Below are 25,954 nucleotides of genomic sequence, written 5' to 3' on the forward strand. Positions count from 1 at the left end.
CTCTATAAATACAGTTGAGTTGAGTTGAGTTAAAAGGATCCTTATGGCTCATCTTTTTAGGTTGTGTGCATGTTTTGAATGTGTGTTTGTGTGTGTGTGTGTGTGTGCGAGCATAGGCATGCTTGTGGAGATACTGTATATATTTGTGTATGTTGGCGGGAGGTGGTCGGCTCCTCCATTTTTATGGATGAAAAGTGCTACAGATATATAAATAAAGTTTGATTGATTACCACACTCTCAACCAAACAAAATAACCACTCCGTTTTAAAAAAAAAAAAAAAAAAGGGGGGGGGGGGGTCCCATTGCAAAAACTATTTTGGGTTATATTGCAATCATTGCGAGGGAAAGCCAAGTTTTCTGGTTTTCCCAGGTTGTGTGCATGTGGGAAACCTACATTGACATAAAAAATATCAGGTAGGCTGCCTGCCCCCAAAGACTCTCCAGGACTCCTCATTATTTAAGAATGTTGGGCCCGGCTGGTTTTGGGCACTACATTCGGAACAAATCTACTCTTAACACACCTCACACATAAGGCAAATCTTCCATGACAATTTTATGAGACACAAGATTGTTGGGCATTTGATGTCAGGAAAGAAATGGGGCAAAAACAGTGTGACTGTGTGTACCCGGCCAAAGTAGATGTTAATAAATTCATGTGGCATTTTCTGTTTGGTATTCTCGTTTGATGTTTTGTGTGTTAGGGTTTGAACTGAAGCCTTTCATAAAGTTTATATTCCCTGTACTCAGATGCTTTGGCTCTGGACCTGACTGGTGAAAGGCAGTAACCTGCCAATAACCTGTCCAGTATGTTCTATTTAACTGAGATTTGCAGTATTGCAATCTGATTGTTTTGTTAAAGAGAAAACATTTTTTAAGAGTTTAATCTTTCTTTTGTTCTTTTGAGACTGCATCTGAATACAGTACATAAGATAAGATTATGAAGATGAGTTGCATATTAATTTGTCGGTGACCCCTAGCTGGAGAGGGGGCTTCTCTTCTTGATCACATGCTCCATATCAGCATGCTCTGACGTGTCCAGCTTGATGTTGTACTTGGCCAGGATCTTCATGATGGGCCGTATCTTCAGCCACCACTGCGTCTTTGGAATGCGGTGCCTAGCAAATAGCAGGTGGAGATGGGGAGGAGTAGCAATTAATACACGACAGCACTCGTGTACACATGGTGCGTCGAAAGCATGCACGTCATACTCGAAGTCTGTGTCTCCCTTAAGTTCAGCCAGTGGCTGGAAGGTGAGTGCCCTCTTCCGCATGCCCAGCACGCAGGCAGAATTGGGTGTATTGGCAAAGATGCGACCTGCGGTAGCCAAAGGAGAATACATTTCAGTAGTTCACAGTAGGCTACAACATAGTCAGACCTGTCACCATGGGTGGGCCACAGGGAGCCGTTCCCAGCCGCCAAGATGCTTGTACTCCTCATTTCAGGCACAGATCACTAAAAATCATTAGATTACATATTATCATAGCTGTTTTTGAGTAGTGAAAAGCTAATGTTGAGTTGTTCATCACTCATACAGTAAATGTAGAGAAACAGGGTGATTTTCACTTGATTGATGGCCAGTCTTACATGCAATAGCCAAACACACCCTTACTGAAAAATTTGTTTGGTACGCAGGCTTATACACGACAAATACATCCACATTGGTGTGCAAGAATCCTGTACGGTTTTCAAAGTGAATCTGCAAGTTTTTTGTGTCGCATTGTGTAAAGTGGCAAGACATGTACGTATTTGTAAATAACAAGAGCCGAGGACCCCCTCCGTGAGGGTCACCCATGGCAAACAGGTTCTAGGTGAGGGGCCAGACAAAGCACGGCTCAAAGACCCCTTATGATGACAAAAATATATGGACCAAGGTTTCCCTTGCCCGGACGCGGGTCACCGGGGCCCCCCTCTGGAGCCAGGCCTGGAGGTGGGGCTCGTTGGCAAGCGCCTGGTGGCCGGGCCTACACCCATGGGGCCCGGCCGGGCACAGCCCGAAGAGGCAACGTGGGTCCCCCTTCCCTTGGGCTCACCACCCATGAGAGGGGCCAAAGGGGTCGGGTGCAATGTGAGCTGGGCGGCAGCCAAAGGCAGGGACCCTGGCGGTCCGATCCTCGGCTGCAGAAGCTAGCTCTTGGGACATGGAATGTCACCTCTCTGGCAGGGAAGGAGCCCGAGCTGGTGTGTGAGGCAGAGAATTTCCGACTGGATATAGTCAGACTTGCCTCCACACACAGCCTGGGTTCTGGTACCAGTTCTCTCGAGAGGGGTTGGACTCTCTTCCACTCTGGAGTTGCTCAAGGTGAGAGGCGCAGAGCAGGTGTGGGCATACTCATTGCCCCCCGGCTCAGTGCCTGTACATTGGGGTTCACACCGGTAGACGAGAGGGTTGCCTCCCTCCGTCTTCGGGTGGGTGGACGGGTCCTGACTGTTGTTTGTGCATATGCACCAAACAGCAGCTCAGCATACCCACCCTTTTTGGAGTCCTTGGAGGGTGTGCTGGAGAGTACTCCTGCTGGGGACTCCCTTGTTCTGCTGGGGGACTTCAATGCTCACATGGGCAATGACAGTGAGACCTGGAGGGGCGTGATTGGGAGGAACGGCCCCCCCGATCAGAACTCGAGTGGTGTTTTGTTATTGGACTTCTGTGCTCGCCACGGATTGTCCATAACGAACACCTTGTTCAAACATAAGGGTGTCCATATGTGCACTTGGCACCAGGACGCCCTAGGCCGCAGTTCGATGATCGACTTTGTAGTTGTATCATCGGATTTGCGGCCGCATGTTTTGGACACTCGGGTGAAGAGAGGGGCGGAGCTGTCAACTGATCACCACCTGGTGGTGAGTAGGCTCCGATGGTGGGGGAAGATGCCGGTCCGTCCTGGCAGACCCAAACGTATTGTGAGGGTTTGTTGGGAGCGTCTGGCGGAATCCCCTGTCAGAAGGAGTTTCAACTCCCACCTCCGACAGAGCTTTTCCCATGTTCCGGGGGAGGCGGGGGACATTGAGCCCGAGTGGACCATGTTCCGTGCCTCTATTGTTGAGGCGGCCAATCTGAGTTGTGGCCGTAAGGTGGTTGGTGCCTGTCGTGGCGGCAACCCCCGTACTCGCTGGTGGACACCAGCAGTAAGGGATGCCGTCAAGCTGAAGAAGGAGTCCTATCGAGCCTTTATGACCTGTGGGACCCCAGAGGCAGCTGACGGGTATCGACTGGCCAAGCGGAACGCAGCTTCGGTGGTCGCCGAGGCAAAAACCAGAGCGTGGGAAGAGTTCGGTGAGGCCATGGAAGCCGACTTCCGGACGGCTTCGAGGAAATTCTGGTCCACCATCCGACGTCTCAGGAGGGGGAAGCAGTGCACCACTAACACTGTGTACAGTGGGGATGGGGCGCTGCTGACTTCGACTCAGGACGTTGTGAATCGGTGGGCAGAGTACTTCGAAGACCTCCTCAACTCCACCAACACGCCTTCCTTGGAGGAAGCAGAGCCTGGGGACTCTGAGATGGGCTCTCCTATCTCTGTGGTTGAAGTCACCGATGTGGTTAAAAAGCTCCTCGGTGGCAAGGCCCCGGGGGTGGATGAGATCCGCCCGGAGTTCCTCAAGGCTCTGGATGTTGTGGGGCTGTCCTGGTTGACACGCCTCTGCAACATCGCGTGGTCAACAGGGAGAGTGCCTCTGGATTGGCAGACCGGGGTGGTAGTCCCTCTTTTTAAAAAGGGGGACCGGAGGGTGTGTTCCAACTACAGAGGGATCACACTCCTCAGCCTCCCTGGTAAGGTCTATTCAGGGGTGCTGGAGAGGAGGGTCCGTCAGGAAGTCGAGCCTCAGATTGAGGAGGAGCAGTGTGGTTTTCGTCCCGGCCGTGGAACAGTGGACCAGCTCTACACCCTTAGCAGGGTATGTGGGAATTCGCCCAACCAGTCTACATGTGTTTTGTGGACTTGGAGAAGGCGTTTGACCGTGTCCCTCGGGGAGTTCTGTGGGGGGTGCTTCGTGGGTATGGGGTACCGAACCCCCTGATACGGGCTGTTCGGTCACTATACCACCGATGTCAGAGTTTGGTTCGCATTGCCGGCAGTAAGTCGGAATCGTTTCCAGTGGGGGTAGGACTCCGCCAAGGCTGCCCTTTGTCGCCGATTCTGTTCATAACCTTTATGGACAGAATTTCTAGGCGCAGCCGAAGCGTTGAGGGGATCCGTTTTGGGGGCCTCAGTATTGCATCCCTGCTTTTTGCAGATGATGTGATGCTGTTGGCTCCTTCAAACAGGGCTCTCCAACTCTCACTGGAGCATTTCGCAGCCGAGTGTGAAGCGGTTGGGATGAAGATCAGCACCTCCAAATCTGAAACCATGGTCCTTAGTCGGAAAAGGGTGGAGTGTCCCCTCCGGGTCGGGGAGGAGATCTTGCCCCAAGTGGAGGAGTTCAAGTATCTTGGGGTCTTGTTCACGAGTGGGGGCAGGAGGGAGCGGGAGATCGACAGGCGGATCGGTGCAGCGTCTGCTGTGATGCGGACGTTGTATCGGTCTGTCGTGGTGAAGAAGGAGCTGAGCCAAAGGGCGAAGCTCTCAATTTACCGGTCGATCTACGTTCCAACCCTCATCTATGGTCACGAGCTATGGGTCATGACCGAAAGAACGAGATCCCGGTTACAAGCGGCCGAAATGAGTTTTCTCCGCAGGGTGTCCGGGCTCTCCCTTAGAGATAAGGTGAGAAGCTCGGTCATCCGGGAGGGGCTCAGAGTCGAGCCGCTTCTCCTCCACATCGAGAGGAGCCAGATGAGGTGGCTTGGGCATCTGATTCGGATGCCCCCTGAGCGCCTCCCTGGTGAGGTGTTCCGGGCATGTCCCACCGGGAGGAGACCCAGAGGAAGACCCAGGACACGCTGGAGAGACTATGTCACCCAGCTGGCCTGGGAACGTCTCGGGATCCCCCGGGGAGAGCTGGAAGAAGTAGCTAGGGAGAGGGAAGTCTGGGCTTCCCTGCTAAAGCTGTTGCACCCGCGACCCGGCCCCGGATAAGCGGTAGATGATGGATGGATGGATGGATGGAAGAGCCGAGGACGTCAACTCGCACTTGTGGCGGCAGCCAAAACTCAACATAAGCATAAGAAAAAGCTTACATCCCTTAACGTGACAGAAAGCTGCAATCAGTCGGCACCAGAATGTTTGTGGGTATCTCTACGAATGACCACACCAACCTCGATAAATACCGCCCCGAAATTTGCTGTTTCATGGACCAAGTGTTTTCTCATTAAGTGACATAAGCTTTGTTGTAATATTTGGGCGAGCATTCTAATATTTTTAGAGGTCAATATAATAATAATAAGTAGACATGTCAACATAAATTTTAGTGAGTATTGATCGCAGTTTTCAGGTATATCCTATAACGTGCTTCCCAACTCTTGAGTCAGAGGGAGCAGAGCAAAAAAAACAAAAACAAAATGCAGGGAGCCATAGGCAAAAACAAGCCCTTGGTAGTGGAGGCCGCTCCGACCTTGTAAATGATTTTTTAAAAACATTCAGAGGAATCTCAATGTGTGACCGGCATAACAAGTTAGCGTTCACTCAGTGATGCTGAAACATTTGGCAGCTCTGTGCTTTGCCACATAAACACATTTGAGGTGTAAAATACACATGCCTGCGATTGTGAACATGCATCTGAGACGAACGTATGACTTTCATTGTTAGTTCGAAACGACAGGAGAGGTCTAAGGTGCAAAGTAACGTTCGTATACTGTAGACTAAATCAATCAAAATTTAATTTGAGTAATTTCTCCAAGACTTTTAAGAGAACCGCTCAGGGTGGAGCTTATTGATCCTGCAGTTTTTAAACATTTAACTCATGGGCCAGTTAAATACCGGGCCTTAGTACCCATCCCTTATAACCACTCTTATATTTATTGTAATGTATTCTGTGATATTCCTTTCAAATTGGGATGCAACAATCTTTAAACTGTCAGGACACCAAAAAGCTCGTTCTTGGACACCATTTTGTCTGTTTAGGATGTAAAAGTGTTTCTTTCTCTTCCCACGATCGTTTTTTCAGGAAATGTGTCATAAGGATACAGTAATCCCTCGTTTATCGCGGATAATGGGGACCAAAACCACCCGCGATAAACGAAAATCTGCGAAGTAACGACCAATTAACATATACAGGTAAAAAAAAAATTATATACGTATATATACTGTATATATATATATATATATATATATATATATATATATATATATATACACACACACATATATATATATATGGGCTACTGGAACAAAGCGGAGATGGGCGAGATGCGATAACATGGCTCTGTTGGAATGCTACTACTCAAGCAACCCTAGTCAGAGGGGTTATATGCAGAGAATGTGGGCTAAATGGTTACTTCGAAACCCACAGTCACGGTTGACCACAAAACAACTAGTAGCTCAGTGTTCCAACATCCACAAACGGCAACTGCTGTCACAACTTCAGATTGATGAGTTACAACGCAGGTTCCATGGTGAAGGGCCCCAGGCTGCCAGATCAGATGAGGAGGTCATACCAGAGATTGGGAGGCAAGCCCCAATGAATGCAGATGATGAGATTGGGAGGCCAGCCCCAATGAATGAAATGCTGAGCGAGGCAGCAACTGACCTGAAAGCTAAGATCATGGCGAGAATGAAAGCTGGGCAACCTAGTAACCGATTACAACGGCTATGTGAAGTACCACCTGAAAGCCTCATGGAAAGTGTGAATGCAGCACTGAGGGCGATCCCTACCGTAACGATCATGGAAACCAATGAACTGATATACGCTTCAGCATCAGTGATCCTAGAGATGCTTGGCTATAAGAGCAACCATGGAAGTCATGAGATACGTTATCCACCATGGAAAAGACGGTTGGAGGCTAAGATCAAGGCGGCTCGGAAAGATGTGAGTCAATTGACGGAGGCCCAGAGAGGTGTGATGAAAAGGCCGACACCCGAGAGGTACATCCAGATGACCATACCTGAAGCACTCGAAACTGCCAAACAAAGGCTCCAAGCCTTGTCCAGCCGCCTAAAGCGGTACACGAAAGAGAATGAGGCCAGACGAATAAACAGGCTGTTCGCAACACAACCTGCGAAAGTGTACGCTCAGTGGCAGGGTCCTAACAACAGAGCTGACCCACCAAGACTGGAAACTGAAAGGTACTGGAAAGGCATATGGGAGAAGGAGGTTGCACATAACAGCAGTGCACAATGGCTGGTGACCCTGAGAGAGGAGCACAGACACCTCCCTGAACAGAACCCAGTTACCATAACAGTGGCAGACATACAGGAAAGAGTCTCAGATATGAAGAACTGGACAGCACCAGGCCCGGACATGGTCCACACCTACTGGCTACAGAAACTCACAGCACTCCATGAGCGCCTAGCAGCACAAATGAACCAGCTGCTGAGGGATGGGACTCACCCAGGATGGCTAACCGAAGGGCGAACGATCCTGATCATGAAGGATCCCTCAAAGGGTGCAGTCCCATCCAACTATCGGCCAATAACCTGTCTCTCCACAACATGGAAGCTCATGTCAGGCATCATTGCGGCTAAGATAAGTGGACACATGGATCAATACATGAGCGAAGCACAGAAGGGCATTGGTAGAGATACCAGAGGAGCCAAACATCAGCTCCTGGTTGACAGAACAGTCGCACAAGACTGCAGGTCCCGACATACCAACCTGTGCACAGCCTGGATTGATTACAAGAAAGCATATGACTCAATGCCACATACATGGATCACTGAATGCTTGGAGTTGTATAAGGTGAACAGGACCCTAAGAGCCTTCGTTGCGAACTCGATGAGGATGTGGAAAACCACACTTGAAGCCAATGACAAGCCACTTACCCAAGTGTCCATCAAATGTGGCATATAACAAGGTGATGCACTCTCCCCACTGCTGTTCTGCATAGGACTGAACCCCCTAAGCCAAGTAATCACCAAGACAGGCTATGTATACCGCCTCAGAAATGGAGCTACGATCAGTCACCTCCTCTACATGGATGACATAAAGCTGTATGCTAAGAGCGAAAGGGACATAGATTCCCTGATCCACACAACCAGGATCTACAGCAGCGACATCGGGATGTCATTCGGGCTTGAGAAATGTAGTCGGATGGTGACTAAGAGAGGAAAGGTAGTCCGCACTGAAGGGGTCTCACTCCCTGAAGGAACAATAGCAGACATTGAGGACAGCTACAAGTACCTCGGTATACCACAAGCCAATGGCAACCTCGAACTGGCAACAAGGAAAGCGGCTACGGCCAAATACCTCCAGCGAGTGAGGCAAGTCCTAAGAAGCCAGCTCAATGGCAAGAATAAGACCCAGGCAATAAACAGCTATGCCCTGCCAGCGATCAGATACCCTGCAGGAATAATAAGGTGGCCAAAGGAAGAGATTCAGACCACGGACGTTAAGACCCGAAAGCTCCTAACCATGCACGGAGGGTTCCATCCCAAATCCAGCACCCTGAGACTGTACGCAAGCCGAAAGGAAGGAGGCCGGGGACTAGTGAGTGTGAAAGCCACTGTCCAGCATGAAACATCCAAGCTCCATGAATACATCAAGGAGAAGGCTCCAACGGATGACGTACTCAGAGAATGCCTCAGACAATGGGGAACAGAAGATGAGGCGCTGGAAGAGGGACCATCATGGGAGGACAAGCCCCTACACGGGATGTACCACTGGACCATAACTGAAGTGGCTGATCTCAAGAAGTCCTATCAGTGGCTAGAGAGGGCTGGCCTGAAGGATTGCACAGAGGCACTCATCCTGGCTGCTCAGGAGCAGGCCCTGAGCACCAGAGCCATTGAGACCCAGATATACCACACCAGACAAGACCCAAGGTGTAGGTTGTGCAAAGAGGCACCTGAGACGATCCAACACATAACTGCAGGGTGTAAGATGCTGGCAGGGAAAGCCTACATGGAACGCCATAACCAGGTGGCTGGCATAGTCTACCGAAACATCTGTGCGGAGTATGGACTGGAAACCCCAAGGTCAAAATGGGAAACACCTCCGAAGGTGGTGGAGAATGACAGAGGACTTCCAGATCCAGACTGACAAGATGGTAAAGGCGAACCAACCAGATATCGTGATCATAGATAAAGGGCAGAGGAAAGCCGTTGTAGTGGAATTAGCGGTCACAAGTGATGGAAACATTAGAAAAAAGAAACACGAGAAACTCGAGAAATACCAAGGGCTCAGAGAGGAGCTGGAGAGAGCCTGGAAGGTAAAGGTGACAGTCGTGCCTGTGGTGGTCGGAGCACTCGGGACAGTGACCCCCAAACTTGGTTGCAACAGATGCCGGGAACAACATCGGACATCTCAGTCCAGAAATGTGCAGTGCTGGGAACAGCAAGGATACTGCGCAGAACCCTCAAGCTTCCTGGCCTCTGGTAGAGGACCCGAGCTGAATGAGGGACGGACACCACCCGAGGGGTGAGACGAGGATTTTTTTTTTTTCGATTTAAAAAAAAAATATATATTTTTTTTATGAATATGCTTGAGAAAATCCGCGATGCACCGAATCCGCGATAAACGAACCGCGAAATAGCAAGGGATCACTGCAATTGGAAAAGTCAGAACACACACGCAGAGTTTATGTTTTGATACTGGGTCTCTCGTGGGACATGAGCAGCATTTTTCGGACGATCCCACTTCAAGGTACCGCTGTTTATGATATTTTAAAACACCTATTTCAAGTAATCTTACCATGCCTGTAGCACTCTTTGAGCTTTTCAGTCAGCCATAGCACAGACTTGGCACCCATCTTTGTCCCAAAGTTTCTGTCAAAAGGCGTTGGAGTGCCACCCTGCCGTGAACAGAGAAGTTGTCAGGTGCACGGGGAGAAAAGTGAGTGGACAAATTCGGACACGGCAAAGCCACCTGTTGCATGTGTCCTAGCACATTCTTGCGACAGTCAAAGACACCTTTACCCTCCTCGGAGTACAAGTTGAAGATGAAATCCGTGGTGTAGTTGGCGTTTGAGTTTTCGTTCCTGTAGTAGGGAGATCAGCAATTGCAGTCCACAAAAAGACTTAACGATGGATTAAAGATGTCATGAAGATCGGGCCCTCGCACGCCATTTTTTGATGATGATGAAAATGATCATCTAACATCCACGCCATGCTCTGCTTAATTAGGCTCAAAAAGTTCATTAGCATTAACGCGTGCGACTTTAGGATTTATTTTCACCCGTCAGAGCAGCAATAATATCCTGGTCACTGGAGTTAGTGCGGATTGACGGCATGTCATCTTGACTTCTGAGTGTTGATTACAACTCCAATCTTTTCTGGACGTTATTGAATCAAGCATCTAAGTAGAGTTTGGAATGACGAATATGTCCTGTTGCCCTCCTGTTCATATCTGTCACATTCTACCTGAGAACCAAGCCTCTTTTCACCGTCGTCTTCATCTTCTCCACAAGATGCTCAACATTTCCCTTGAAGATAAAAAGCGCAACAGACGGGAAGTCATCCTCTATCCACTGTACGGAGGCTTTCTCCATCATCACATGTTCACCTCCAGGTCTTTAATGTTGAATTTCTCCTCAAATATATAGGCAGCGTCTGCCCCGGCCGCGAGCCCGGCCATGGTGGCTAAGTAGCCGCAGTAGCCTCCCATCGTCTCGACGAGGAACACACGCCGTTTGGTCCCCGCTGCAGACTGCTTGATTCTGTCGCATGTCTGCAAGCAGTTTGTGGATGAGCACCTAAAGGTTGTGAGTGTGTGTGTGTTGCTTGTCCAAACACTAACAGAGGTGATCGTGTTTAGAGCGGTATCAGCGCCGATGCTGAAATCGGAGCCAGGGACATTGTTGGAGACGGTGGCGGGGATCACGACCATGGGGATGCACGCCTCCTCGTATTTCTCTCGGGCCTGAACCATCTCCAGACCTCCTACGTAGGCCTGCGAGAACACATACGAGGAGATCATTTGAGTCGCCCTTCTCTTCACTTCACAAAAAAAAATGCAATGTATTTAATTAATGAAGTTATGAAGACGTTAACCCCTGTCAGATGTGTTTGTTACCAGTGGTTGAATGTGTTTTTGTTTTATATTTAGCATATACCTAACAATTTGTACCTTTGTATATCTCACCATATTCACTACCAGGACATTTCAGAACCTATTCAAAGCTAATTTTCTCCCATTACTTGAGTGGTAAAAAAGAGCTGAGAGGCCTCAATCGTTACTTTAGGTAGAGTTAACGCTGTGAAAATTATGTTGCTCCCCAAATATTTGTATCCATTCCAGTGCCCTCCCTGAATCGTTCTCAAAATCTCTGGATTCTCTTTGCCACCAGTCTGGGTGTCTATGGAGGGTCAAAATGCATAGGTCACTTTTAATGGAAGAAAATGTGTATCTTGGCTGGCCTGTCCTACCTCAAATCCTCCGATGATCACCAAGGCGTGGATGTTAAACTTTGCAATGTTCTGGGTGATTTCCTCCATCAGTTTACCTGGAAGTGTTCTTTGAAGAGAAACAGAAAGACTTTGTGTTGTTATGACTCATGGACATTGGGTCGGGGGGTTGGGTTCGGTCGGCGGGTCGATAATTTGACATTGGTGACTGATCCAGAGAATTATAAATACAACTGAAGTGTTACGGTTTGGAGTTCAATCCAACCAAAGTGTGTGAAAAACAGCTCAAAATCAAATTTGCAATTCAAATCAACACTGCACAGGATGATAGCAATTCCTGTGAGACTTCAGCTCCAAAAATGTGATTCCAAAGGATAAACTCCACTAGTTTGTATTGCTTTTTGGGATTACACCCAGGTGGCATGGCGGTCGACTGGTTAGCGTGTCGGCCTCACAGTGCAGAGGTCGTGGGTTCGATCCCCGCTAACCAGTTCAGGGTGCACCCTGCCTACTGCCCGAAGACAGCTGGGATAGGCTCCAGAATGCCCCGCAACCCTTGTGAGGATAAAGCGGATCAGAAAAGGGATGGATGGACGGGATGCCACCCAGAGAGGGAAAAAATGTGATAATCATTAAATCGTGGGCGTGGATGGTTGTTCGTCTCTGTGTGCCCTGCGATTGGCTGGCAACTGATTCAGGGTGCCCCCCGCCTACTGCCCGAAGACGGCTGGGATAGGCTCCAGCACCCCCCGCGACCCTAGTGAGGATCAAGCGGTTCGGAAAATGGATGGATGGATGGATCTCAGGGCGCTGTGCACACAGCGAGTACCGACAGGCCCTTTGCACTGTATCCCATGTTTGCCATTGTTTTTCATGTTTCTTGTGCAGAGCGTGCCTGTTAAGTGATATTTCGTTGCACGAACGTGTAATGACAATAAAAAGAAATTCAGCATTCAATTAATGTTTTATGATTTCCGAGGGCAACAATTGCTTTGAAATGTTCCACTTTAGAGGCGCCCTTACACATGATTACCTCTTAGTGCCCAAATTTGAGCCTCCCAAGCCAGTCCAGCCACTCACTGAAGTCCAGTTGATAGGCTCAATCTGTAGCAAATAAAAGACATGAATCGTCACAACACATACTTGCACTCAAGTGCACTCGACCTCTCCGAACACACCCAATCTCAAGAGTAGTGCATGGGCGTCAGAGTGAATTTCTGAACGCACTTTGGAATAGAGTTAATTATGTATAATAATTGAAAATTGAGTATTTTCTCAGCCCCCCTCCCCCAGATATCGGTCAAACCCCCTTTGCTTTGTGAGGGGAAAAAAAAAATCCTGGGACCGTGCTTACTCTGATGGCTGTTGCATGTGTATCGCCGTTGTAAAGATTGACTTTGATTTTCGTGGCTCCAAAGTTTGAGCGCATACACAGAGACGACAGTGTGTGTCTGACTACATGAGCGACTAAAAATAAAAACGCTATTACTCAAAGTTGTCAACCAGACAATTATTAAGAGGATGTATGTTTTGACCCAAAAGACAGTCGAAAAGATGTTTAATGAGGAGATGCCACTGAATGGTTATGGCCGCTGCCTCTTGATATTATGTCATAAGTATGTTAAGTTTCCTACCTGTTGGTGCTTGTTACTACCAAGATCTGGTCTATCCTGCTGACTCTCTGTTGGTAACTCCAGACTATGAAAATAATTTATCCAACTTCTTACGATTGCAGTTTTTTTTTAGCACTGTGCAGCTCCTCATAAAAATTTCTTAATTTTTCACGATTGATTTTTTGATCGGTGGTCAATCCATCCGGAGTGCTAACCTCAGTTATAAAACGGGCTTCATTAGATCTCCTCAACTGATGACAGAACAGCTTGGCGGCTCATTCTCAACGTACATAGAACACCTGACGAGATCTGAGGTGAAAATCTTCATCTGTTTCAGAAGATAGAATGTCAAATTTATTCAGCAAACTCTCGCGACAGAGATCTGCCGAGGGTATCTCTGAATTCCTTTGATCGATATTCAAGCATTCTTTTCCTCTTAGGATTTTTTTTTCTTCTTTAGATTTGGTCTCAGGACAAGTAAATTTACTCAGAAACTGCATGTTTTTGTATTTTGTATGTGGATTATTTAAAGTATGATGGGTGGAATGTAAAATGTCCTCCAATTCTGGAATGACCCATCTTTTGTTCGAACAAGTACCAACTATTCTTCAATACAAGCAAACTAAATACCCCAGTTTATTGATAATCGGAACATATATGGGAAATATAATCTTATCTTTCCCATGTGTGTCAATGAATTTGAGTTATGTACTTATTGTGTACAGTCCAGGATTACTTATTTATTGGACCAAATAGCAGTTAATATTAAATATTAATCAAAGGCTGAAATCTCCCACCTGAAAGTGGAAACATTTAACGCGAAATCACACACTGTATGATTAAAAAAGCTTCTCATTACAAGTTAACTTTACCAACTATGGTTGCAAATTTCTAGAGCTTTAGGTAGTTGCGCATATCAGAGTGTGAGTATGTCAGCTATTTGGACGGGATAATACGCTATGCCAAGAAAATGTGCACATGGCGGCGGGGAGCGGGGGTTGGAAAGACTAACACAGGGGAAACTATAACACCTTTAACAGGGGGAGGCAACTCCAGTCCAGCCGCTTTCCTGTCTGTTTGAGATGTTTACCTGCTCCTGCACACCTGATTGTGATGATCAAGATCGGCATCAGGCTTGTACAGAACTAACTGAAGAGCTTTTGTTTTGAATCAGGTGTGTTTTAGTATTGTCTATGTTTTATGTTATGGGTTCTGTTGTATTATACAGTACATGTTATTTTATGTTAAATGTTCTGTAAAGCGCTTTGTTACAGCTGCAGCTGTTGTGAAAGCGCTATATGACTAAAGATGTATTGTATTGTACTGGAGGAGTGAAACTGCTCCCAAGCAGTCCTAAACCTTAAATGTATTTTTTCCATTTGACATCATATACTGTCCGCCCAATACGGTGTAAGAAAAAGATTTTCACAAATTGTTGATTATCAGCGGAATGGGCTGGTAAGTGTGTACACATTTACAGGTAAATATTTACTTACGTCAATAGAACAATCACCTGCTAAGTCATCATGACCCAACAAATATCAGCAGCTAAAAAAAGCCAGCAACATGCTTTTGGCACCAACAGAAGATAACTGTGTGTGTGTTTGAGAGCAAGAGAGAGAGAGAGAGATAGAGAGAGAGAGAGAGAGACAGATGACAGACAGAGAGGGAAATGTGGGCTTCCCTGTTAATGTCACTGCCCCCGCGACCCGACCCCGGGTAAGCAGAAGAAAATGAATGAATGGCTGGATGGATAATGAAGCAACAGTCTGACATATTATCATTTAAATCTAAGAAATGTAATTTACTACAACACGTTCATTAATCCTTTCAGCAATCTTTGCTGATCAGCAGGACGCAGTCATCCAGCTCTGCGATTTAACGTTGAGGCATTTGGCTTACATCTCGGCATGGTTGGCAAATATTGTTCTGTTTGAAGGATGAAGGAGGTGCGTAAAATGTCGCCGTCAAGTGCCGGTCGCTACCTGTCCATGGGCGAGGCCGTCAAAGCCGTCGTGGACGGCCAGCATGTTGTGACCCTGGATGATGCCCATCCTGACAGCTGCACGCACGGCTGCATTCATTCCAGCACAGGGAGCGCCGACATTTATGATGGCCACGTTGATGTTACTCTGACACAAGGAAGGGATGGTTAACTTGGAATACTTGGGGAAATACAGAAAAGTTTAACAATGCATGAACGAGGTGACAGATGGAGCAGGTGATGAACAGTGTTGCCAGATGCAATACCTTAAAAATTCCCAAACGTTGCAATCATTTGAGCCTGATATGATTTTTCACATTTATTCCCATTATATGAAGTCTTTTTTTTTGTTGGATTTTTTTTTCTCAATCCAGTTTTATTTTTACGAGATTATAATTTTTCCCTTGAAAAAAATAAAATCTTGGGGAAAACCCCCCAATCCAATCTTAATCTCATGAGATTCTGAAGTTGCACAGTGAAAAAAACGGATTATTCCCTTTTACAATATTATTTCTCTTTGAGGAAATGACATTATCATGAGACCACTGCTTCTGTTGAAGAAAATAAAAGTGTATCCTCATTAGACAGTTTTTTTGTGAAAAGAATACAAAAAATGACATTCTCAGAGATAACATTTTAAAACACAAGTGCTGTATGATTGCGTTTTTGAATGAGAAACAACTGTGCACTTTTTCCTCTCTGAAAATGTTACATTCATTGTACTTTTTGCAGGAGAGATTCTTTAGGATGATTTATTTTCTTTGAGAAACACTTTTCTTGAAACTATTTTCTTTGTGATTTTCGCACCCCAAAATATACATTTTACTGTCTCTCAAAAAAAAGATTTTCTCTCCAAAACATAAACTTTTAGTCCCATAAACAATATTACTTTTAGGACTTAACTCTTAGCTTCCAGTTTGCACTTATTCCTGGAGCAACCATTTTGAGCGCGCAGTACGATACCCGACGACTGTATTCCCTCTCTGGCAACACTGGTGTTGATCAGATGGATGGTTCTTACTTTAACATCGGGGGGGTTAATATGGGCCAGCAGCTTGTATGTGTTCCAGTTGTTCTCAAAGCTCCTGCAGGTTGAGCGTCAAAGCAAAATTTATTGAGCTGATTTAGTTTCTTTGTCGGTGTCACTACCCTCACTCTATTGCACAAGAGAGTACAGTAATAATAACAACCACAACGATATTAATAACTTTATATTTCTGATTTTAGATTCATACAACGTAAATATCTTACTTTCCCCTGAGCTTGATAGCATCCTCGAATCTGCCTTCAGCCATGGCAGCTGTCACATCTTTGGTCTGGAAAGCAGAAATAGCAAAAGAGGACTTCAATTCACACCTTCGGTACCAAAATCCAAATCTTCAAAGGCAATAAATGATTTTTTTTCAGAGAGTCAAAAAACCCCAACAACAAACAAAAGTCACTAATGTTTAAGACACCTAAATAGATAAAATAAATAAAACACCACAATGTGACAATATTATGCCACGAACACCTTTTGCTCTCTCGCCTTATGCGTTTGTGTTTCTTTGTGTACTTTTTTTTAAAAATTAGAACAGCTTTGAAATGAAAATAAATCATTGTTATTTTCTTTTCCTAACTCTCAGGTAATTGTACAATTCCAATGAAGTTGGGACGTTGTGTTAAACATAAATAAAAACAGAATACAGTTATTGGTAACTCACGTTCAACCTATCCTTAATGGACTACACTACAAAGCCAAGTTATTCAAAGTTCAAATTGATACATTTTCTTGTTTTTAACAAATAATCATGAGCTTCGAATTTTATGGCTGCAACACGTTCCAAAAAATCTGGGACAGGTGCCAAAAAGGAATGAGAAAGTTGAGGTATGCTCATCAAACACCTCTTTGGAATACTATATCCCACAGGTCAACAGGCTAACTGGGAAATGGTGGATGCCATTATTGGGTATAAAAGGAGCTTCCCTGAATTGCTCAGTCATTCACAAGTAAAGATGTGGGTAGGTTCACCTGCGTGAGAAAAGTCAAAGAGTTTAATGACAACATTCCTCAAGGTACAATTGCAAGGAATTTAAGGATTTCATAATCTATGATCCAAAATATCATCGACGGTTACAGAGAATCCGGAGAAATCATTGCTTGTTAGCGGCAAGCCTGAAAACCAGCACTAAATGCCCATGACCTTCGATCCCTCAGGCGGGACTGCAACAAAAACCGACCTCACTGTGGAAAGGATTTCAAAACTTGGGCTCAGGCACACTACAGAAAACCATTGTCATTAAATATAGTTCTGCATTAACTCTACTATGCAAAGCAAAAGCCATTTGTCCACGACATCCAGGAATGCTGCGCGCTTCTCTGGGCTGTAGCTCATCTAAGATGGACTGATGCAAAGTGGAAAAGTGTTCTGTGGTCTGACGAGTCCACATTTCAATTTGTTTTGGGAAATTGTGGATATCGTGTCCTCCAGGTCAAAGAGGAAAAGAACCGTCTGGATTGTTATGGACACAACGTTCAAAAGCCAGCATCTGTGATGTTATGGGGCTGCGCTAGTGCCAATGGCATGGCTAACTTACACATCTGTGAAGGCATTATGAATGCTAACAGGAATATCGAGGTTTTGAAGAACCGCCATCCACGCAACATCTTTGTCATGGACTCCCTTGGCTTATTTCAGTAAGACAATGCCACACCACATTTTGCACATGTGACAAGGGAGTGGGTTCTTAGTAAAAATATACTAGACTGGCCTGCCTGCAGTCCAGACGTGTCTCGCATTGAAAATTTGTGGCGCATTATGAAGACCGCGGACTTTTGAACAGCTGAACCTGTCATGAGAAACCGACAAAGCAACAACAACAATTTGTCTCCTCAGTTCCCAAATGTTTTTTTGAATGTTGTGAAAAGAAAAGGTGATGTAACAGAGTGGTGAAAATGACACTGCTCCAAGTTTTTTGGAACATGTTTTCGCCATAAAATTCTAAGTTAATGATTATTTGCTAAAAACAATCAAGTTTATCAGTTTTTCTTGTCGTGTGTTCAATTAAATCTAGGTTAAACAATATTTGCAAATCATTGTACAGTATTCTGTTTTTATTTATGCTAAACACAACGCCCCAACTTCATTGGAATTGGGTTTGTAATTTGTGGCATAACAACAGACAGACATACCACTTGCACACACTCCATGAGTGGCAGCCGAACTGCCTGGTTACCAGACAGGCTGACGATACAGGCCGGGGTGTCTGGTGTGGCCTCCAGAAGAGCCATCACCGCCTCAACGCCCATTCTGCTGCCCTGGAGGGGACACACACACACACACACACACACACACACACACATGCACAGATCATAAGGTGTGTTTCCATCCGTTTGTGTTTTGCTTGTCTTCAATAGCTCCCACCCCCAAATGAAATTAATCACATTTCACATTTCCAATAGCGGTTCTTTGGAATCGAAAGTTTTTAAAGGTGATGCTCAAATGTGTAAAACAACAGACTTTAAATTACTAACTTTAAATGCATGTAAATATATATATATATATATATATATATATATATATATATATACAGTATATATATATATATATATATTTATTAATATCAAATATTTATATATCTCCACACATATGTGTGTGTGCGTGTTTTGCTGCACAGTACACCACCAAACAGTGGTGTGCCATGAAATTTAATAAAACAGTTTGCAATTAATCTGTGTTGTCATTTTAGTTTGCTCGATTAAAACTGCTTCTGCAAGTTTTAGGAAGCCATTTTTTACTTCAGATCTCTCAGGCTCAAACTTGCTGTACAAAGCATTTTTTCATTTACAATGTTTTGTGCCACATACTGCACATGTACAATTCACAAACACATGGATTGAGTTTCATGTTAGTGTGATTTATGGTTAATGTATCAATTTTAAGGATGATAGGGGCTTTAATTATGGCAAATCAAATGTAAGGAATTTTGACTGATGATGTACTGACCAAGATTCTGTCGAAGGCAGAGGGCGTCCCTCCCCTCTGTACGTGTCCAAGGACAGTGGTCCGTGTGTCAAAGCCAAGTCTGTCAGTGACCAGCTAGAGAACCACAAATTCATCTTTGAGCATTATGACCAAAGTATTTGATCTGGTAGATCATCAGATGCTAAAAAATTGACCAAGCTGCATACGACTGTCAGAGCAGGCAATCGGTTGTCTGTCCAACCACCTTTCTCATAGATCTCAAAGTGTTCAATAGCATGTGTTCTGATGTTTTGACAGTTACTCAGGGCGCGCCTCAAAGGTCTATTCCTGGCCCAGTCCTTTTTACAATATGTATATAAATGATGTGGGACAGAATATAAAAAACACAAGTTGTCATTTTTCTTCTGATGACATGATTGTGTATTGTTTTGCAACTGCACTTGCCGAAGTGGCTAACAATTGCCAAAATTCATTTAATGCTGTTTGTCATAGTTTGGCAGAATTAAAATTGTCGCTTAATGCAAGCAAAACGAAACTGATGTTTTCTAATAGTGAAGCAGCAGAATATTGATTCCATTGTTATGCCTCAGGTAATGACCAATCACAGCTCACCTGCATCCTGAAGCTGTGCCATGATTGGTCATTACATGAGTGCTGAGCAACTGTGTTGTCATATTCAGTTGACAGTAAGTGGCAAAAAGAACGACCCCTGAAATGGACAATAACAAGTGGATTTTACTGCTTGACTCATCTGCACATACATATTAATCAGAATGCCGTGTTAAGACTCGCGGGGCTGCATAGAAGATATTTTTGGAAAGAACATTTTTTGGATTGACTTCCCCTATAAGAAAATGTGCACAAAAAACGACTTCTTGTCATTATGGTGGATTTGTTCAATAAAATCTCTTTGCTTACTTCCTGAGAAGAGTGAATGGTGTGTCCTCATGTCATGATTACAATTGCTGTACCATTTCATTGGCAATCGCTTCATGTTGCTCATTTTGAATCATCTGTTACCTTTCTTTTGTTTGATAGTGCAGTATATTTGCTTTGACTGTGATTGGTTGGTAACCGGTTCAGGGTGTACCCTGCCTACTGTCCGAAAGACAGGTGGCAGGTGGCAAGATAGGCTCCAGCACGCCGGCGACCCTTATGAGGGGTAAGCGGTTCAGATAATGGATGTATGGATACTTTCTTTTAGCTGTTGCCTTTGACGGCAGATAATGGTTGAAATGACACATTTGGAACACAGTGTAGTACAGTCACCATCTGGGCCTTGCCTTCTTAATGTGGTCTGATGAAATGATTTTGCCATCTCTGGACATCGCACCCTCAGCGACGATGATCACATTCAGACGAGAACCTCTGGCCCGTTGCTGAAAGCACAATTATTGTCATTATCGTCGCGCGTCATTCAAGGAGACCCCCCAGCAGAGCGGGGAGCGCGAGCAGCGACGGTCCTACATTTGCTAGTCTCCTGCACAAGTGTTCCTCCCAGCCGTCATCTGGTGGCATCTCTGGAATGAACACCCAGTCTGCGCCGCAGGCCAAAGCCGACACCAGTGCCAGGTACCTTGTGGCCGTGGGCAGACATAGACACACAATTCTTGTAAGATTACATTGCTATTCTTTTTTCTTCCTGCAAAAATACTCAACAAAAATACAATTCTTTGTTTTGATTGTTTAATTGCAACTTCTCGGTTTTTTTTTGTTTTTTTAAATTCCACCTACAATCACAGATTTTTTTTTTCTTGTAACAAAAAAGACTCAAGTTGCCATGTACAAATAGATTATTACATTTCTTTAATGGCAAAATATTCTGATTCATGTTCATTTGGGCGTCTTTTTTCTTCAGTGACCTAATATGACTTTAATTCTCACAAAATGGGTGTAATCTTAAAAACGAACATTATTTTACTCAAACAAGGAAACAACTACTGTTGTAACATTAAAAGTCGACATTGGAATACAGTATATAATTTCAGTTTCCCTTGATATATATTTTGTTGTAATCAGGTAATACACATAAATCTCTTTCTCTTTGTCTCTCTCTCTCTCTCTCTTCTTTATATAAATTCATCTCTGTAAATAACGACAAACTTGCCATCTACTGACCCACAGTGTCTTCCCATCACTTCCAGGATGAAGGTCCTCTGGTGGCTGTGGATACACACAATGAACAATAGTTACCACGACATTCACCCATATCCATACATGTACTGTATGCGTGTACAATTATCCTCAAGACAGCAGCAAAAGCATGATGGAGGACCTCTGTGCAGTTGTGGTGATGGCATCCACCACCTCAATGATGCGGTGCAGGGCAGAGTCCGTGCCAATGGTCATGTCGGTACCGCAGAAGTCATTGTCGATGGAGCCCACCATGCCCACAATGTTTAGATGGGAGGACTTTTTGGCTTCTTCATCCGTTATCTTACCTGCAGATATTTGCTCATGATTCATTGTGACAAGAAATGCATATTGCATCTAATGTGCATATACCGTGTTGTAAAGAAATCTGAAAGGTATCAAAAACGGACACAGTTTTTTCACCTTTCACCTTTAAAATTGGTTTGTTCTGAAACTTATATGTGTCGTTAATATGCAATAAAAAATGTTGAATCAAGAAGATGGCAAGTACTTTTTCATGGCACTGTACTCTATTTAGTAGGATTTAACATTCTCTGTTTGCTTCCATAATTCAAAGCAGCAGAGAGATGATTAAAATAGGAGCTCAGAGTCCCTGATGAATAGCTCATCTTGGGCAGAGTAAATGGAAAGCAATCTCTCCTCACCAGCTCGGCGCAGCTCGGCCAGCAGTCCGCTCCACTCTGTCCTGAACTCATTGGCCCCGGTCAGGCTGCCGTCGCCTCCGATGACACACAGGTTGGTAATTCCGAGCTTTACCAGGTTGCAGGCCGCTTTCATACGGCCCTCCCTGGCTCTAAAGTCTTTGCAGCGTGCACTGCCGATGACTGTTCCCCCCTGAAAAGTTGTTGAGCACTCTTGCATTGGTTGACGATTTGCTAAAGTATCAACGTTTTTTAAAATCCAAACACTCTATTTTGTGTCCCTTTCGAGCCACTGCAGGTTCCCATGTGTCACGTATTGCAATATGAAATATTCACGAGCAGAACGGACACACTCCTACTTTTACATGTGATGGGTTTACATGGGGGTCATTCCATGCCAAATCACCCCACCAAAAAAATCTGGAAAATTGAATGAAGTGGATTTTGTTTTTAATGAAACTCGCGGTACTTGTTGATAGTGGTGGCACAACATGAAATCTCAAATTTTAGGTCAATCGTAGCATCGGTTTGGGAGCTACGGCCCACCATTTAATGTTTGGCAAAAGGGGGCATGGCAACCTTCAAATGAATCCTTATATCTCAGGAGCTACCTGGGTCAATGTACACAAACCCCCTGATTTTGAAAACATGGAATCCAAATCTGCAATCATTTATAAGATTGGTGCATATTTTTGTACCTTAACCTTTTTGACCTAGAATTTGACCTTGACATTTACCTTGTGGATCATGTGACCTTAGTCCTTTTTTTTTCATGAAATGTAATCCCTCAAATCTTTTCCATCAAAGTTGTTTAATATTCGCTGAATATTCATTGAAAGTCATCTATTTATTGAGTATCCCATGAATATTCATTGCAAATCTGACTCCTTAACTCTGCTAAACAAAGAAATTACATCTCTGAAACTTTCATGTTCGAGCAAACATGTGTGAGATTACATTTCATGAAAAAAAATTGTTGAAGATCACGTGATCCAAAAGGTAATTTCCAGGTCAAATTATAGGTCAAAAGGTCAAACTACCAAAATATGCACCAATCTTTGAAATTATTGCAGATTTAGATTCCTTGTTGAATTCCCTTTTTTTTGTCCCAGAAGCCCATGAGAGTGAGAGGGTTCATAAGAAGGAAACCACGCCCCTTTTTGCCAAACATATTAAAATTCGATGGGCCGTCGCTCTCAAACACCAGCTCCGATTGACCTAAAATTTGAGATTTCGTGTTGCGCCACCACGATCAACAAGTACAGAATGTTTCATTAAAATCAATATCCCCATGGTTCAACCCCCTGAGTGATTTGACATGAAATGATCCACGTGTGCCATCAACTCACCAGCTGAAGCATCATGGAAACACTCTCCCATGTAGCAGGCCGAATATTTTCTCCTCCATCCACCAGGCCCTGGTAGCCCTGATGCACACATTGACAGAACCAGAATTGTTTTCATTGCAGTCTTCGTATGTTCAGCATAGACTGTAAAAGGGCGGCATGTCATATTTCAACACAACGCTGCTTTCATTGTTTCCTACCTCATGAACAAAGTAGACTTTGGCTCCAGTGTAGAGACCTACTCTGACTGTGGCTCTCACAGCAGCATTCATACCTGACACACAAAAGTGGAGAGCTTGTTTGATTTTCACACTCACTCATCGAAATTTATGGTCAGTCGTGGTAATTGTGCTAGCAACAGCTCTACCAGTACAGCGACTGCAGAAGTAGTCGTTAAGAGAAGTAGTCTTACTGGTCACGGTAGTGGACTTGTCGTACCAGTAGGGTTAGGCCTACTGCACAGCGAGCAATGTGACTGAGCCCGACTGAACTCTGGCCTCGTGTGCGGGGTTCTGCAACTACTTTGGTTTGTAGCAGAGTTGTCCATTTTGCCTCCTCCTTGTGCTCTGGATAGTTTTAGTTATTTGGACATGTTTACAAAGTTCACTAGGATCATATCAATAAATTTGCCCCTCCGGCTACAGAGAGTGAGCAGTTCACCAATCAGCCAGAAGAAGGAATATTTGCTATTATCATCCATCCATCCATAATCTGATCCGCTTTATCCTCACATGGGTCGGGGGGGGGGGGGCGGGGGCTGCTGGAGCCTATCCCAGTTGTCTTCGGGCAGTAGGCGGAGGACATCCTGAACCGGTCGCCAGCCAATCGCAGGGCACACACAGACGAACAACCATCCGCGCTCACACCTGGGGACAATTTGGAGTGTTCAATCAGCCTGCCACGCATGTTTTTGGAATGTGGGAGGAAACCGGAGTACCCAGAGAAAACCCACGCAGGCATGGGGAGAACATTCAAACTCCACACAGGAAGGCCGGAGCTGGAATTGAACCCGGTACCTCAGCATTGTGAGGTCGATGCGCTAATCACTCGATCACGGGGCCGCCCTGCTATTATCATTTGTAGCAATAATAATTGGGCATTCATTTAAATTTTAATCCGTGTTGGCTGTTCCATCTTTCGGGGGTGGTTGTGAAGTTATTGTAATTAGGTGCAACATTGCCACTTGAAGAAGATTCATCCACAGACGATTTTTGAATCATTGATCAAGATATATTTTTTCCATTTTAACATTCATTAGCTAGACCCATCATAAGTAAATTTCAATCCTCACATTTTCTTGAAAATTAGGTGCATGCAATGCAAATAATCAAAGAAAATGTCATTCTAAGTGTAATTAGTAGCAGAAACAGTACATGCAGTTCTAATTTAGCACTATGATGTTCATCTTGTCAACTTAAGTTAGGTTAAAGGTCTCTTTTTTCCAGACCGTGGTCTTTTTTTTTTTTAATTCTTATTTTTTTGGGAGAGAAAAACTCTTACCTGGCTGACAGTTTCACCTGTTGCTCCAGCCTTCATCGGAGCTGTCAATACTTCATGACATCACCAGTTTCGATGAAGGCTGAAGCAACAGGCGAAACTGTCAGCCAGGTAAGAGTTTTTCTCTTCAGCAAAAAAAGGTTTTTCGTCTGGTGGCCAACAGTACTGCAGGCTGTAAGATTCAGCCGCCGTTAATTAAATAAACGAACCGACCCCATTATCGCTATAACTGTATCAAATTCTGACATGGTAATTGAGTTTTCCTGGGTAGATTAAGGGTTGCATCTTGTATTTTTTTGATGATTTCTAGTAACCAGTAGTGCTTAGCTGTTTTTGTTCATAGAAGAGGATCAATAGTGAGTAAAGCAGTAGATTACATGCACACAACTATTGAACTCCAACCTTTTCATGGACATCTGACCTTTCATTACACTGTCAGCAGACTAGGCCAAAATAGGCACCGAGAAAAGGACAGAAGGCGTGTGAATGGCGCTCCCTATGTGTCGCACCTGAATAACCTCAAACGCCAAATGCCACAGCCTGTGTTTTTGTTGTGACAAATTGGCAGACTCCAGCTCTTGTTTCACTGGACAGCTGCTGTCGATGGTGACCTCAAGGGGGAGAACGGAGCATTTCCTCTGCATGCCGGAAGGTCACCGCCACTAAAATTAGCCCCCGACACGCAAATTGAAGGAATGCTCAGTGGGTTGGAAAAAGCATCATTGAAAAATAAGAGCTAAATCGATAACATCACTACTTGGAGGTGAACAGAGGAAGCGTCCTTACGAGGTTGCCTATCTTGAATGCGGTGGTAAAAGAGAATGACTGCTGCGCATGTTAGGATCCTAATCTGTCACATCTATATTAACACCAAGGACATGCACAAAAATGAATGTTTTTATTTGCAGACATCACAGAAAAAGTTTAAATAACACTTTTTTGGTGTTATTTAAAGGTACAAATTAACGTAGAAAATGCTCATTCAACGCAATTATCCAGCTGTGTTCACTTCACAGGCACACCAGCAGACAGGAAACTATACCATCTTACCTTGGGCGTCTCCTCCAGATGTTAGCACGGCTATGGAGCGTCCCAGGCCCATCTTGGTGGGATCCGTCATCGTCTGGAGGTTCGTTGACATGTTTCCCAGTAAGCGGCAAGGGCAACGCTGAACGGGAAAGGAGACAGAGAGCAGGAACGGCTGCTCTCCTGCTGGAAGTGCACAGGATTTATAGCCCACTGGTGTCCTGAGTCCACTCCCACCGACAGCCTCCTCCACCAGCACTCAGTCAACTAAATATACATCCAAGCACCTGTCCTGGACATGGCAAAACAAGGCACACGATCCTCATTGATTCAAAACTACTTGGACAACAGTT

The 25,954-nt window shown here is 44.8% G+C and overlaps 1 protein-coding gene across 2 annotated transcripts; it reads right to left on the reverse strand.

The window, feature by feature from the left end:
- Nucleotides 1-540: 540 nt before the first annotated feature.
- On the reverse strand, nt 541-25,797 carry pfkma (phosphofructokinase, muscle a). Of its 2 annotated transcripts, XM_086128242.1 has the most exons (22): nt 25,626-25,795; nt 23,279-23,352; nt 23,082-23,159; nt 21,736-21,925; nt 21,213-21,378; nt 21,056-21,100; nt 20,405-20,513; nt 20,221-20,316; nt 18,959-19,051; nt 18,145-18,270; nt 16,224-16,288; nt 15,994-16,057; nt 14,974-15,120; nt 12,409-12,479; nt 11,397-11,484; nt 10,768-10,920; nt 10,534-10,698; nt 10,392-10,453; nt 9,898-10,009; nt 9,724-9,823; nt 1,209-1,314; nt 541-1,115 (listed from the first exon to the last, which is right to left on the reverse strand). In XM_086128242.1, the coding sequence occupies exons 1-22, from the start codon at nt 25,714-25,716 to the stop codon at nt 974-976; spliced, it is 2,343 nt and encodes a 780-aa protein (XP_085984368.1). In that variant the 5' UTR covers nt 25,717-25,795; the 3' UTR covers nt 541-973. The 2 variants fall into 2 exon arrangements, with proteins under 2 accessions (XP_085984368.1, XP_085984367.1); XM_086128241.1 differs by having other exon boundaries at nt 10,534-10,920; nt 25,626-25,797.
- Nucleotides 25,798-25,954: the final 157 nt, after the last annotated feature.

Source organism: Hippocampus guttulatus, chromosome 1, assembly GCF_054856545.1.
Source record: "Hippocampus guttulatus isolate MCC_2025c chromosome 1, RoL_Hgut_1.0, whole genome shotgun sequence".
Taxonomy (NCBI): Eukaryota; Metazoa; Chordata; class Actinopteri; order Syngnathiformes; family Syngnathidae; genus Hippocampus; species Hippocampus guttulatus.